General features: G+C 37.5%; 1 protein-coding gene across 1 annotated transcript; it reads right to left on the reverse strand.

Moving 5' to 3' along the window:
* Positions 1–5,739: 5,739 nt before the first annotated feature.
* LOC139132817 (DBH-like monooxygenase protein 1 homolog) lies at positions 5,740–15,929 on the reverse strand. The gene is made up of 12 exons (XM_070699077.1): positions 15,524–15,929; positions 13,515–13,661; positions 12,858–13,040; positions 11,977–12,063; positions 11,125–11,304; positions 10,832–10,940; positions 10,361–10,530; positions 9,105–9,287; positions 8,460–8,519; positions 7,285–7,424; positions 6,283–6,451; positions 5,740–6,012 (listed from the first exon to the last, which is right to left on the reverse strand). The coding sequence occupies exons 1-12, from the start codon at positions 15,803–15,805 to the stop codon at positions 5,860–5,862; spliced, it is 1,863 nt and encodes a 620-aa protein (XP_070555178.1). The 5' UTR covers positions 15,806–15,929; the 3' UTR covers positions 5,740–5,859.
* Positions 15,930–16,724: the final 795 nt, after the last annotated feature.

Below are 16,724 nucleotides of genomic sequence, written 5' to 3' on the forward strand. Positions count from 1 at the left end.
TTACATGCATATAGACTGTGTTGAAAAGCTGGATATTTTGCAAACAGAAGAAGAATATTGCTATAATCCATGATAATGACGGGGCTTATACAGCTTTTGAATGTGTTGTTTTTAAGTACATGTATAAAACAATTAAAATATGATCAAAATTTACAACTATTGTCTCTGTGAGTCAAGCTGGGCAAGGCAGGTTATTTATCGGAAGAACAAACTTATAAAAACTGTGTCTCCGGTGTCATGATCTTCTGACAAATCTTACGAAGATGAATATTGGATGTTTTTTACAAGAAAGATAAAAATGTATAGGGTCAAAGGTTAGTTAACTTACCATATCGGGGTACACTGAAACTAAAGTGATTTTCAGGTATTTACTCTTAATTTGTCCTCTCCTTATAACAGGCTTCAGCTTTATCTCCCTGTAGTTGATCAAACTGTAGCTCGTCGGATTCTCAAGCCGATCCTGGATATTGAAAACCAAGCATAACACATTTTTGAATGGTATAAATTTTGTATTCTAGGATGCGGAGTTGAATTTCACAAAGCCCGTAATCAATCTTATACTTCCAACACCATAGTTTAGCCCAAACGCATTGTTTATCAGTGGCATTTATGGACCAGTTAACAGCAAAAAGGGAGGGGGGGGGGGGGCTCAACAGGATAATAAAACGAGCGAGTCAAAATAGGTGAAGATCTTAAACAAAAGCAACATCTCACTTCAGGTTTGATCTTAAAAACTCGGCAGATTTAGTCGAAAAATAATATAAAAACCAATGCTTTCAACCATACGGAGACATAGCTAAGTAATACCTGACTCATTCTGTTTTGTGGTGACTGAAATTCACAAAGCGGGTTCAGCCTGAGGTTCAGCTGAGTCTCTGCCACTCGGTGAAAGATTTTACGGAATGTCAAATAAATGCATCTACATCAATTTAGATTCTTTCCTGAAAACAAAGACAACAGTACTCACGTCGTCTGCAAAGCATAAATAATAGGGAAAGCGAAGATCGAGGAATCTCTTCCGCCAACTTGAACGACGAAACATCCCATCCTTGGACTTGACTTTGACCTTGCCTTGGAACACTAAGCTTCCAGGCTAGCAACGTCAAAAAAATCACGAAAGATTTATTAATCTGCGAGTCGATATATATATATATATATATATATATATATATATATATATATATATATATATATATATATATATATATATATATATATGCATATATATATATATATATATATATATATATATATATATATATATATATATATATATATATATATATATATATATATATATATATATATATATTTATGCCAAACCGTTTTTGTCGGGTCCCTGGACGAGTTATTCTAACAAGTCGATGCATTAACTTGACCACCTTAGGAACACTGACTGGTATCCCGATTGAGAAATTTATTATCGACCACTACTGGAGCTAGTTATTCGTCATTCGCGCACTCCTAACTATCATGTTATCATGGACTCATCAGAAAGGTTTACGTTGTGAGGCTGCTTTCGTATTTTGGAAGAAAATCAAAAGTAAATGTCTGTTACACTATACTGGAGAAAGTATTTATTGCGTATTTTAATTTATATAGAGCAATACACAGTTTCAAAAAATCGGGGGTTGTTAAAACAAACCAAATTATAACAATAATTAGATATTGTTCCCCAACATTTTTCTAGTACAGCGAAGAAAAATATGAATGACGTAACGACTTTTTCACCACGAGTTTAAGTTACTCTATTTTTTTGAGGAAAAAGTCGAATGAACCTCAGCGGCATGGTAGGTCAAGTAGGTCAAGCCGGCCGCTCCCGACCCTGGTTGCAATGCTTCACAACCACGGTAATGCGACCTGTTCGAGTTCGTTGCTTCCGAAAATTATTCACTGAATTCCTTTTTTATATACGGGCGTCATGCTATTGTTTATTAATTAGGATCATTTTGTGCGTTATTGTAGTATTTGAAAATATTGATTTCAAGGCACGACTTTGGAGGCTCAGCGTGCGGTCTGGACGCAGCACTTTATACCCGTTGTTGTGGTGAAAACTTGTGCGTCGAAAGTTCAGGCGGCGGTTGAGTCTATACGAATACAAACCTCTCATTGACGACAAAACTGAAACAGGACAATAAATTTGCCGAGTTGAAGTCTTTTGTTAGACCCTAATAATTACTCTTAGACTAATAACGGAGTTTTACGAAATATGATAACGGCACATCTAAGATTGACGCAAAGAGTGACAAACTTGATGATATAGGCACGGGTTGTCGTGACGTCTACAAGAAGATAAATCCAATATTTTGTGTCAAAGAGATGACAAACATGGCTTGTTCACGTGAAAATGGTACATGTAGTTGTTTTTCATTGTATTGACGAAACCTATCGTAAACGTGTATACCTGTTGTGTCAACGAGTGTTCGACAGTAATATTCAAGTGTTTTTTTCATGTGTATGAAAAGCATCTACACGGAATACATATTAAACCGAGAAAATACTATAAGTTTGTAGATCCCCACAACAATCCCTAATTAAAAAAAATTCTGACTAATAAGAATATTCAGTGAAGTTACTGAGAACAAACAGAATAGCGGATGACAAAGTCTTACCAGATGTAAGTACGCTAGGGCATGAATGTTCATCACGGGGTTAGTTACTCCCGCGTACTTGATGAAGTCTTTTTCTTCAGCAGTAGCCATTCTTGAAGATAGATATACTTGTTTTTTATGATATTGGTGAGATAACTATCTGAATCTGAGTAAAATCAGTTTTACAAGAACACTGAATACGCTTGGTGAACACACACTGTAAGAGCAGCAGAACACGAAGTGTGATGGCGTGGAATTCGTTCGGTGTTCTTTTGTTGTTGCTATGTCAACTGCGTCCAGTCCATTGTTCGTTCAAGCGACGGCACAGCTGATCGATGGAAAGTTACCCATGATCCTTGTCTTCGTTGGTCATCGGATACAAACGTCATCTTTTTATTGGTGGACCAAACCAAATGGTACGGAAAAGAGAACGCAGGGTACAGTTCGGAGGGACACTTTGTCAATCTAGCATTTCCTCCGTGATAACAGTTTGCATACTCCAATGACAGATCTCACTTACGTTATTAGGCTAACGTATCGTCGAATCATACCAGCGATCAAAAGATATAGTGAACCTCATCTTTCAAAAATATATAATGAAATACGGAATGCAACATTTAAAGGCACAATATATTTTTGATGGTATTTTCAATATCTTTGTTATGACAAATACATTTCCTTCTTCTTGTCGCGAATAAAAATATTATGGAATACGAAGTATTAAACTTGACAGTAAAACCATGTGTGTTTTATCCAATGTTATTTTTTACTAATGGAATTTTTTCAGACCACAATTAAGTTTTAAATAGAAGCTGTATACTAATGCACTATATTGAAATACATAGTGACTGGCTGTGTTGTAGATTTGAACATCAAGAATTTTGAGACGACTTGGGGAGAAAACGAGAAACTTATTTACACACAGAACAAGAGTGATGGAAAACATGTCAAAAGTTACAGCTCCCAGTAAAGCAACTTTAAAAATCAAGAATAAATATCAGGGGTCACCTAGCAACTGCCTAATATTTACCGATACTTGAAATTAAGAATGGCCGCCATCCCTGTGTTAACTATTAGAAAAAAATAAATTTTTCAATTTTCTCAAAAACCTGTGAAGGTGAAAACTTTCCTCACTTCACGAGCTTCAAAATAAGCCCTCACAATCGAGTGTTAGACTGAAACCTATTGTTAAAGTCGAGAGTCTGAATATCTGCCCCAAGGTGCATCATACCTTAAGGTAGAACGCACCTCGGGGACAGAAATTCAGGCCTTCAAATTTTATCAATTTTCTTCTGACCTACCACTTGTGGGGGCTTATTTTGAAGCTCTTGGCGAAACAAAAGTTTTCACCGTATTAGTTTTTTCGAAAATCGAAAATTTTATTTTTTCTCATAGAGTTAAGACAGGGATGGCGGCCATTTTGGATTTCAAATATCGAGAAATTACAAGTTATTTGTCTCTCTAGTACCAAAATTTGCACGGTGACCCCTGATTTTTATTCTTGCTTTGGTAAGAGAATGGTTGAAAGCTTCACTGAGGAAAGTTCGAGCAAAAGTTTAAGTCTTTCACTTTCGAGGTGCATCATACCTTCATTCAAAAAAACATACTGCTCTTCTCAAGCAGACGTCCTTGACACACAGACAGACAGGCATCGCTACGACATTATCTCACGTGTGTGAACATGTGAGCTTAAAATGAGGTAAAAGATAGAATGTTGCGCAAAAAATGGAAATACTGAGGAACCCTTCTAATTAGTTCTCTTAAGATTATCGGTGCTGAACAAACTAATTGGTAAGGATCTCATCTGCACTGAGAACAACCATTGCTTATATGAATCTCTAAAACAAGCACAAATCCCAAAAGATAAACTTGGTGATTTCCGAACAGATGGAACGGGTCGGCCCAACCTGACATTGAATACCAGAAAGGGAAAATGCTGATTTAGTCATAAACACGATTGGAACTAATTTGGGATAATTGGATGGTGAAGTAATGCCGATTTAATCTACAAATGTAATCTCATCTGCTTTTCTTTTTACATTACACACTTGTTTTTATGAGTAATTGTATTATTGCAACATTCAACTATCTAGCACCTAACACTTCTGAGAAATTTAAAAAATATGAAAATCCAATTATCCCAAATAAGTTCCAATCGTGTTCATAGCTGTTCTATTTTTCTCTGGACTTAAACTACTTATGACAGAGACATTAGCAGATCTGTAGTCGATTGTGTATCGCACTGGTATGATTTGCTATCTGGCAAAGAACCTTGCTACTAGCATTTTGACCCCAACCTCCCGGCACCTTCCTCTACAGAGACGATCGGTTAATCACGCGAATAAATACTTATCATCCTTAAGAACAAATATTTTCATAGATATTTCTCACTCATGAGAAACTGAAATGTAAATCTCATTTGTCTCACAGTATCGAGTGGTAGGCTGGGTAACTACTATATGAATGCGTCAACACAAAGGTGTCTTTACCCTTCCTAAACAACAGATTGTTCATCAGCATGAAATTAACGTTACTTTCAACACGACATGCAGTACTCTCTAATTCCATGGATGTATACGTGATAACTTCAAACTGTATTTTTATTTGAATTCAACAAGAATTTCATTGACTTTAAGTAACTTTATGACCACACTCTGCAAGTCAACACGGTTGAAGCAAAACCCGCATGGGAACAGCACAATTTATTTTCTGGGCCTTACATGTAACAAAACAATGTGTGTTAACACTAGTTTACAACAGTGCTAGCCTTACATGTAACAAAACAATGTGTGTTTACACTGGTTTACAACAGTGCTAGCCTATGTTTTTACCAATGAACACGATTGGAACTATTTTGGGATAATTGGATTTTTATATTTTTCAAATTTCTCAAGAGTTTTACGTGGCGTATAGCTGAATGTTACAATATTGCAAATTACTCATAAAAACAAATGTGTAATGTAAAAAGAAAAGCAGATGAGATTACATTTGCAGATTAAATTGGCATTACTTCACCATCCAATTATCCCAAATAAGTTCCACTCGTGTTCATGATACAACGTTCATTCGTTGAAAAATGTGAAAGTATGCTTTGCAGTTCTTAATAATTAACAATATTGAAGTGTATTCTTTTAGGACATTCAAGTGATATTTATTGTTCTGGTTGTTTTATTGTGTACATTTCGTCTGTAAGTTAAATTTATCATTGCACAATCACATAATTTATTGTGTAGTTCATTCTGATTTTGGACAGCGTTACGTAAAATCCTCACATGAACACCAACATGGCTAGCAGTATTGGAAACGTCATCACAAAAGATGTCCATTGGTACTTGTTCGAATCTGCTGAAGATTCGCATTCACTCACTTCCGGTACGAGCGGCTCCGTGACTTCCGGCACACTCTTGAAAGTATAATGACTCTAAAATATAAAATGAGATATGAATATAGGGTGAAATTACATAACAAAATATTTTAATACTGAAAGAGTAGCCGATAGCTTGAAATGGCTTCCTCGGATAGCTGCGTCAAAAGGGTATTTCTTTAGTATGAACAAACTTTTCACTTTGTAACAAGTTGTGTTACATAGTGGGCTATATGGGCTATAAGTCTTAGCCAACATGCAAACAAACTGTTGACACTAGGTAACTGTACAGGAAAAAACTGTGATGTGAGAGCATAGGTCACTCACAGGATGGTTTTCAGTGTTGGATTTCTCGCAGACATTCTGGTAGGCCAGTTGATAGGCAGCTGTCTCGAAATCGTCCAATTGTTCCTGGGTCCACTCTTGAGCGTTAAGTACATCGATCACTCTCTGGCCGGCATACTGAGGTGGTTCCAAAACAGTCAATGGTATTGTTCTGATAAGAAGATACGTGAGTTACAATGCTAATGATGGAAGACGCTAAAGACAAGAAAAATACTATGATCCTTGAATCCTCTAATTTCATTTGTCAGGCTAAAATGATGCAATCAATGATTGCTTTTATTTTATGTCCATCTCAAATCCAACGAAAAAAATACTCAAAATCAATAGACCATGTTCCGAACCGCGTGAGACATTCCGAGATATCGCGAGAATATGTGGTTCGCAATGGACGCGTTCTCGCAACACAGGACAAACTGCGTAAAACAGGACAAGTCGCTAATTACGTTAAACACTGCATAAAATATATGAAGTTGCAATCTTTGCTCAGTTCTGCACTTTTTCTAGTTCCATACAAAGTTTGACTTGTATTACTAAGCAGGAAACCTGTTTCTTCGGGCATGTATTAAAGTTTCGCGAGATCTCGCAATCAGTGGAACATCGTCTATTGACTTTGTATGCCAGTTCTCCCATACAACAAGTTGTCGCCATGAAAAGTTTATAGTTCGCGCCAAATATCGCTAAAAGTACAACACGGAGACAATTTTTTTTCAGAAAGCTTCAAAACCATTTGTCAACGCTGCCCGGACGCGAAACAAAAACTCTACTCCCTTTCTCCTTATCAATAAATTTAAAGCGTTTTCAAGTGTTCGCCTGGAGTTGACCATTACTTGGAAAACCGGAACAGCTTTTTAAAAATTATTCTTTGTTTCTTGTAATGTGCCAATAGGAATGATCGTTCACAGTCACGGTAATGTTTTGTCCAAAAATGATGTACACTGACACATTTTTACTTCATTTTTCACACAGCTGATCATAGTTACTTACTCATAGTCTATTTTGGTCACGTTGCAGCAGGCTTGCATTGCGAGGTCAAGAATACCATTGCTCTCACATCGTGGTAGTTGTATGCGAGGATAGTAATACAAAAAATGCAGACACATTTCTTCCTTAGTTGACAGACCACCCTATTAACAAACACAAACACAGAAAGAAAAAGTGTACAATGGATCATATGCTTGATTTCTATTTTAGAAACTACTTTTCTGTATTAATTTGAAGTTTGGTTTCTTTTTTGTTAATAAACATCACTATGAGCGAAGCTACCTGTGAACGCAGTTCGATGAACTCACTATTCGCTGTGTATTATGGGATTGTTTCACTGTTAGATGGTTTCCAGTTGTGCTTTCATTTCGTTGCTTAAAGCAGACGAATGACTTTTGGCGAATTATAACGAGTGATTTTACTTTTGACACCTAAGCTGAGGAACATGATAATATATTAAAACTGTCCAAGCTTGTTCAAAACAGAGCCTATATTACTCTGCCATTGTGCCCATGATCTCATGTTCTACTCAAACTGAATGCATATTTTCATTCTGAACCCCAATGAGAAAGCAATAATTTCATTATTACATTAATGCGTGCTGCTTGTTGTTCCTTTTCTTGAAGTAAACCCCGTCTGTTGAAGAATCAATATAGTGGCGTTGAGGTCACCCTCATAATCCTACATAACTTTTTATTATTTACCTGAGAGCATACGATTTGTCTATCACATTGCTTCCACGAGTTGGCTATACATTCTGTGGTGACTGGTGATCAATCATTAACATTTGACAACTTTCTGAAAACGATCGACATTCCTCTTCCTTTGAGAGCATTTGGTTTTTGCTTACATAATATGAGAGCACTATAAGATCTTCACAGTAATGACACTCGTAAATGTCCGAACCGTCACGTAGTGCTCTGTCTTGGATCAACACTTCAGAAGAACTTATATTTTCGTGTCGGGATTTTGATCTTAACGAATGAATTGCGTAAAGCAGTCCAAATAAATCTCATTAAGTTAACTTTGTGATGTTTCTTGTTCTTTCTCGAAGCAACTTAAAATAGCAAAGCTGGTATTTCATCTATTGTACACATTTTAACAGGGCATATAAAACTGCACGGTCATACTCCCTATTAGAATACATGTTATTTAACTGCTAGTACAAGATCACTTACAAAAGTCATGGTACTTCTATCCATTGTATTGTATGTGCACTCTGTCAGCAATCGATCTCCCTGTAAATAACAAATGTTAATGTCAAAGCCGCGGACATAATTAAATAGGATAGTAGGAATCGTGTACCGGACAACCAATAACCATTACGAACAGACAAAGCAATTCGGATTGAAGGCCCGAGCCCTAAGCAATAAATCATGAATTACCATCCATTCAATACAAAGTTCATTGTGTTAGAGTATTGGTCGATATAATCAATGTGAAAAAATATAAATATAGGGAAAGAAAATGGAGAATAATCGACACATCCGATTCTTACAGTACCGGTATGTCAAGATTATCGATATGAATCAACCATAATAGCAGTGGATCTAGCCAAATACATCATTTGAAATAGGTTATGTCAACAACGAAGATACGATAAGTATTTATATTAGGACAGACAGTTACGTTTTGTCCCGTTTCCCCTGAAATGAGCGTTACCAAGGAGATGAAATTCTAGTGGTGCACGAAACACTTTTGGTAATTAGTATTATAAGTCATTTGAATGACAAAACAAACGTGTGCCGTTCAAATGTATAGACAAATACAACAGCAAAGTAAAATTCCATTCAATTCAAGATGTCACGTGTGTACAAACTTACAGGCTGTATGACTACGGATTCTTTCAAATGACGCATTTCTTGTAGGTTGAAGTCGTACGAGTTATCTTCAGCAATCATCGGCAGCTCAACTCCTCCTCGGAAATGACGTGTTAGCAGTTTTACTCCAGCAAGATGGGAGTGTAACACGCTGGCAAATACGGTTATGCTAGTGTCAGCACTACCCTGCATTTGTAGTGAAAGCGATGAAATGACGTGAGAAAGTAAGTTCTCGAAGCCTGTCTTCTCGTTCAATATGAGAGCATGATGATGATGATGATGATAATGATGATGATGATGATGATGATAGTGATGGTGATGATGATGATGATGATGATGATGATGATGATGATGATGATGATGATGATGATGATGATGATGATGATGATGATGATGATACTGATGATGATGATGATGATGATGATGATGATGATGATGATGATGATGATGATGATGATGATGACACTGATGATGACGATGATGATGATGATGATGATGATGATGATGATGATGATGATGATGATGATGATGATGATGATGATGGTGGTGGTGGTGGTGGTGGTGGTGATGATGATGATGATGATGCTGCTGATAATCATGATGATAATAACGGTGCCGATAGTGATCACTATAATTATCATTATTATCATAATTTCTGCAATCATACTGATCGACTTAATTAAATCAGATTCGAATTTTTCATTGAGGAAATATAAAAATTGTGGGTTATTGTTTTCTTGGCTGACTATTGAGCACGGGTGTCTTCTTAGTCTTCATATCAAGCAGACTAGTGATAGTCGTAACTGAGAGACATTTGTGAGAAATATTTGTCAAATAACTTAAACATGTGTAACCAATGGAATTTCTTTGATGCTTAAAACCATGACGACGGCAAAAGATCATCTTACATTTGATAAGAATGTTTAGAGGATCATGGTAGATTATTCTACAACATGATCATCAAAAGATATCGAAGAGTCCATGACAGTAACATTTGAATGTTGAAAACTTTCTTCAGAATAGTGAGTTCATTTATGTGCACGTCGCCACACGTCACATTGGACGATGTATCACTCAGTCAAAATGACCCCATTGCTGATGCAACGTGAACCACGGAATCGTTAGTGAAATAATTTAACACATAAATTATGAGGTCCGCGAAAATAAGTCCTTTTTATGTTTTAAAATTTATTACAGTATTTAAGCTGTCATCATGACGACACAGGGTGTCGAAGAAAAGCTATTATTATGTTGCTTACTTCTTGCAAACATTCTTGAGAACAGTAACCATAGGTGGTAAAATCTGACGCCCCTGGTGGAATGAACTGTCCAAAAGCCGAAACACCATTGCCAATCTCTAAAATTGCGGCGTCGTTCTCACGTAATATTGGTGTGTAATATACACGTATACCGGACGAATCAATGAAGGCTGCGGTGGCAAGAAAAAAGACGATTAATATGATACGTATGTATAGTTCCAACACGATTAATGAGACTTGTTATGTATTGTGTGTAACACACATGGTGAATCAGTAAAGGCTGGTCCGGCAAGAAAAATTGGATTACTGTGTATACTAAGGAAATGAGCTCGATAAGCAAAGTATAATATGGGTTGTGCAGCTGTTTGAGTGTTTAGAAATCGGACTGTGCTTGATGACGACACTACGCTTCTTTCACCTCTAAAACATTTTTAAGTCAACTTGTGTGCATTGGAAAAACAATCGACTTACTGTCCTTGTACAGAGGATTGTCATAATGAGTTTCCATAACAACGAAGTCTGGATCACCGTTGGCTATGTCCCCTAAAGAAAATCCGGCATTCTCCGGTAAGTAGAACGCCTAAATAACAAAAACGTTGCTGTTTAGCGTATGATTGTAAAAGAGGAAGTAAGATATGCACGAAATCGTCACTAGAAGTCAAGGGAAACCATCATATTACACGATTTTCATGAAGATTTTTATGAAGATTGAGGAGTACAGAGTGTTTCATGAATTCTACACATTTGCTACGATAATGACTTACTCCTCCTCCAATGGCCCAAGCGACAATGGTGGATGAACACTGAGTCAAGTTGGCTGGCATGTTTGGTGAGTAACACTCGTGTCCGAAACCATGGTAACCCTCATCCACGCCGGAGCGACACTGGTAGATCAAGATGTGATGGACAAGGGCTTCGTGGCCTTCTTGAATGATTGGTTCGTACTGAGTATGAAAAGCAACCCTTAGTAAGATGCTAAATATCAAGATTGCGTATTATGCTGTAATTTGCCTTATACAGAGTTAGTCCACCTGGCTAATGATGCTGCAGATGAACAGTTTGTATGTTAGATCAATCAGACATAGCCAAGTATTGTTTCGCTCTGTCCAAAAGGACGTCGTGAAAAACAGAAAAGATTCATACCTGGTTTGAGACTCAAACAACATAATCAAAACTCCTTGGATTTCAATTGTTTAAGTGGTGAACAGTTGAGTGTACCTGTATTATTGTTCCATTTAAAACTTAACGAGTCATTTTGATGCAGAAATTGATAAATTCTCACAAAATTTCGATTGTCACCAAACGTATAAGCTGATGTGGTTCATAGGAGCTGAGAAAGAGTAAGCAGCCATCATGATGCTGGTTGCGTAGACATATTACGAAGCAATTGTATGCACTTCTTCCTGTCTTGTCTTGTTCTCGCTGGCGATGTATCAAATATAGTCAATGCAACCGGCATGAAAGAGTGTCTTGTATAAGACACAAAGTATAACATGACACAAGATGCAAACATGACGATTCCCCCAGTTTCAATTCTTTACTTGTCTCTGTTAAGTCCACAGATATCTACATCGAACTAATGCACGTAATTCGTTTGCTAGACACAGAGCACTCACCTTAATCATATGATGTTTCTTATCCAAAGGAGGTATTTTGAACGCTTGACACCAGTACGTTGTATCTTGGTGATGTGGGATTGTTACCTTGAAGAATGAGAAACATGTTGTGACATTAAGGTAGAACGCCTCGGGGACAGATAGTCGGACTGTCAAATTTCTACAATTCTTTGCTGATCTACCACTTGTGGGAACTTATTCTAAAGCTCTTGGAGAAAGAAAAACTCTCACAGGCTTAATTTTTCGAAAATCAAAAATTTAATTTCCCCAAACAGAGTTAACGCGGGAATGGCGGCCATTTTGAATTTCAAATACCGCCATATGTTGGATAATTAGTTTGGCTAGTTCCAAAACTTTGCACGGTGACCCCGATTTTTATCCTTGATTTTGAAAGAGGATAGTTGAAAGATTCCTTAAGGAAAGTTTGAGCAAAAGTTAGTCTACAGTGACCCATTATCACTGTAGACTAATCTTAGTTGTGTCTTTTTGCACTCTTTTCAATGAGATGGTTTGAAATCAAATGCAACTTATTTTAAAGTGCTTATACAGAAATGTGACAACAGAACGTTTTTCAAACACTGGCGATGAACGCATAACTTAGATTTTAACGACCAAATAATTTCTATGTTGCAACTCAAATATGGCCGTCACATATATGGGTTAAGCGCTTGAATTTAATAGACCACATTCTTCCTGTGTTAAACTGTCAATCACAAACGCTATTTCAGATTGTAGTACTTGAACCGCAGTACATTTGGATTCAAGACTCGAATATGATATTTGAAAGAAAGCTATGTATGAATATGAATATTTGGTTACTTCTTTGTTAAACTTGCAATTACAAAGTTGGCACTATATCGTCCGTGTATTACAGTACGTACATTTGGATTCAAAAACTCGTAGATGAGTAAATCGTCTCCAGTTGGCATCTCTGGTTCAGCTGGGGCAACACCCAACACGTGAACACTTCGAGCACCGCGTTGTTCTGCACCGTGGTATGGTAGACCTGTCTCTGTATCTGGATCGTCAGCGTGGTAGGCGTAAATAAGACGTAGTGTGTCTGACTGGAGGTATGAAAAAACCGTCACATTTTATAAACAAAACACGTGTCTGAATCGCATGTACTGACGAAGGAAATTGTAATACAATGTAAATGGCAAATTTGATATTAGACTATTTAATAAGCAAATAGTATATCAATTGGAATGTGTCAAATTTTCAATATTTCAAGTCGCCAACTAAGAAAAAACATTAGGTAATTATAAAAGACAAATCTACTTTTTATTATATTATTGACATTAATGTGATTAAATTGGAATGCTTAAAGAACATTGCTAGTGTTTGAAACATTGTATTGAGCGTTTAGGACTCTCCAGAACTGTTCCTTACTGACGCCCTTTACGGCAGCAGCTCGCTACACGGCCAAATTTAAAGAGGTACTTTCGTACATGTAAAAATATCCATGTTTTACGCTCTATATCTTTAACAGAAATAATGGAAATATTTATTAGGAATTGTAATTTGTTTGTATAACTCACTGTTACAACTCTGTCCTTCTCGTCGCATGTATCAATTTTCCTCGAAAACGTAAGCACGGTGTGTGTTTCAGTCTCCATTCCTCCAATAAGCTCATAATCCTGTTGATCATCAATCCCAGGCTCCCCTTCGGCACTGGCAAAGCGATCCTGCAAAGATTGTCAATGAAAATGTTGGTTAGCTGGAAATTGCAGCCACGGAAGTATTCAATATTGTTTTTACTTTCAGTTTATACTAAAAAGCAAGTTTGCAAACTTAAATCGCAATAACAAACATGTGATCATGACTGAACTAAGTATTCTATCCCATGTTTCCATAAGAATTATGTTCGTAACATTTCGACCGTATGAACAAACGGGAAAAGGAAAAGATTTACATCGGTCCTCCTCGATTTACAAGTTAACAGCGCTAGCCACATGTATATCATTCACAAACAATTTTAAAGTTTTTCGAAGCAAGTTTACTAAAGAGATCTCTAGTCGAACTCTCTTGAATTATTGCTGTTATTTTGTTCAATGTATGCACGCAAAGGCGCTGAACGATCTCCTGTTTATCACATTCTTACACAAGAGCGTATCTTATGATAGACTCTCTCACAGCCCCCCGCTGGCTTCACCTCAGACCATAATACCGCCCTCATACAGCAGTTGAGCTACAGCACGGCTGGCTCCGTGAGCGGCGCTTGTTAGAAAGACAGTTGAGGGCGCATAACTGCGCAGCGAACGAGGGGGCTGTGAGAGAGTCTAATCTGATGAGCACTCCGATTGACGCCGTTGCCGCTGTCATCAGGGTAGCCCTGAACAAACGGAATTTTGGTTCGCTAAAAGCAAGTTCAGTGCCAGAGACTGTATAAGGTGGAAATCTAAGGCTTAGACTTGCTTTAGGTCGGTGAATGAAAACAAGTCACGTCTCTTGAAAGACTATACAACGTGTATCATGGCATCCAAACTATATGTTAGGCTGATTATAAAATAGTGAGCGCAATTTAATATAATTCAAGGATAACTCCCCTGTACCGTCCAATCCAAGCGAGCGATCACGCGCACCAAGCGCACGACAAATGATTAAAATCACGGACTTTGAACGGCCACCTTTGAACAATCTATTGTTACGATGGCGGTACCATTCATCAATTCGTCATTGATGGCGAACTTAACAAATTGATGACAGCATTTGGGATTTTCGATGTTTCCTCGTCATTGACAAGTGCTAAACTCCTGAGATGGGCCCGAACAACTGAAAAATCACGAACGTGCGGCGATACGAGGTCTACAATGACGGCAAACAATGAATTGCATGTTGGGAGACTTGACAACCATCATGACTGGGAGTCAAATACCAGACAAACATTATGACCGCCAGGTTGGGTTTTATCGACTTTTACATTTCGGAAACAAAGACTAGACAGACCAAATACATCATTTTTACCATTGTTCAATCAATGTGGTTACTAATCTTCTCTTGCAAGGCAACTGATAATAAGCAACATGGAACTCCGTAATAACATACACATTGTCAGTATATTGACAAGTATAATGAAACTATCATCGTGTGAGGTAACGGTCGATGATGTCGGTGTACTATGATGCAGTGTAATTCATACCATGCAGTCATTCAATTTCTCAGGTAAAGTAAATTGCTGATTGATCGTGTAAATCAACTTAGAGGATCATTTTTGTCATGAATAGACATCTTTTTATGGATGCATTTACCTAGTTTTGCTTTTATTCTGTCATATATAAATAAATATCCATAAATCCCAAACAAATTTGAGGGAAGAAAATCTCTTACATGTAGCGTACACATAAATTTATATGGGTTCTGTTGATCTATGCAACACAATATAGCAACAACATTACTGTTCTAGAGAAATAATTATACAATAAACAAGTCTATAGTTGTATAGCATGCACTGCGTCATATACTCAGATAGTCCTTTAAATTCTGCAGAATGGTGCAACTCAACCTAAGTTAAAATTTCAAACCGTAACTCTTCTCCAAAGTTACCTACCTTGAGGTATGTGTTTCCATCTTTGACCCATCCGATGACGATATCAGAGTTGGTCATACCTCCATTGGGAGAGATACCAAATCCTACATAGCCAAGAGTCTCAGCGTGCACCTCGAAGGTTATTGTTGTATCGTCATATTTCCAGAACAGATGAACTTTACCGAAGTCATCCAAGGCGGCGTTGTGTGTGTAAGTATCGGTCGGTGTTACAAACCCATCTACGACACATAGCGTTACGGCTAAGAGGACGGCTGAAAGTTGTAAATGGCGGTCACGGTGCATTTTCAGTGAACGACACGGCAGCCTGCTTCTACCATTTATAACGTCGATGACTGACTCAGTATCATGTGAGTTTCAGTAAGATTACCTATGAGGTATCTCACCATTATGATAGAGGGATATTTATGACTGTACAAATATGTCAAATTTGAACACTCCCTTGGCAAATCACCATGCTAGACACATGTTCAAGAAATCTACACTACTGTGTACACAAGGCTAACTTATTGCATAACTTTCCATATCATACCTTTACAAAAGAGGGAAGTTTCATCGTCGCCGTATTCCCGTTGCCATCCCCTGCCTGACCCAAATAGCTTTGCTTGACGCAGAATTCGTCGCTCACCCATCGGCAAGAACATTAGTCGCTCCGAAACTTCTTCACTGGATGAAGCTCTTTAAGCACATGATCCGCTAAACCAGTAAATTTTCTCTCTTTATTGAAGTCGGAATTTATTCACAAAATTAACATTTGATGACAGACATGCTGAACATATCTGCCATTTAGGAAAGACAGTAAGAAGAGTCGATTATCGAGGATGGGGGAGTAGTGGGCATTCTTTGTCAACGTATTTTGATGTGTAGGATGCCGTGTAGCGTGGAAAGATATTCTTTTCAAGTGAAGATAATGTCAGTAGCTATTATGATGACATTAATATACATTCAATTCAGTCTTGTATTTTTATTAGCGCTGTATTTACAGTGTTGTCCCTAGAAGCAGGGTGCCGAGTAAATAACCCGCCTGTTTTGCATTTTCCCGGCTACTTTTATCATGATTAGATTATTTTTATATAGAACTATTAATTTCGGGACCGCACTGCTAGTTGTTAGACGGCACACGTACGATTAGCAGTTCCGCTACCCCTTTCACCTCTTGGAACTGCACAAACATAAAAAAGTTTCTAAATACCCATTTGTGGCT

This window comes from Ptychodera flava, chromosome 5 (assembly GCF_041260155.1).
Source record: "Ptychodera flava strain L36383 chromosome 5, AS_Pfla_20210202, whole genome shotgun sequence".
NCBI lineage: Eukaryota > Metazoa > Hemichordata > Enteropneusta > Ptychoderidae > Ptychodera > Ptychodera flava.

What these genes read in the sequence shown, in the direction of transcription:
- LOC139132817 (XM_070699077.1), bottom strand. Translation starts at nt 15,805, where the DNA reads ATGCACCGTGACCGCCATTTACAACTTTCAGCCGTCCTCTTAGCCGTA. An exon ending in AATCCGTAGTCATACAGCCT is followed by an intron (nt 8,520 to 9,104) that starts GTAAGTTTGTAC and finishes TGTTATTTACAG; the next exon opens with GGAGATCGATTGCTGACAGA. An exon ending in CCAACACTGAAAACCATCCT is followed by an intron (nt 6,013 to 6,282) that starts GTGAGTGACCTA and finishes TTTATATTTTAG; the next exon opens with AGTCATTATACTTTCAAGAG.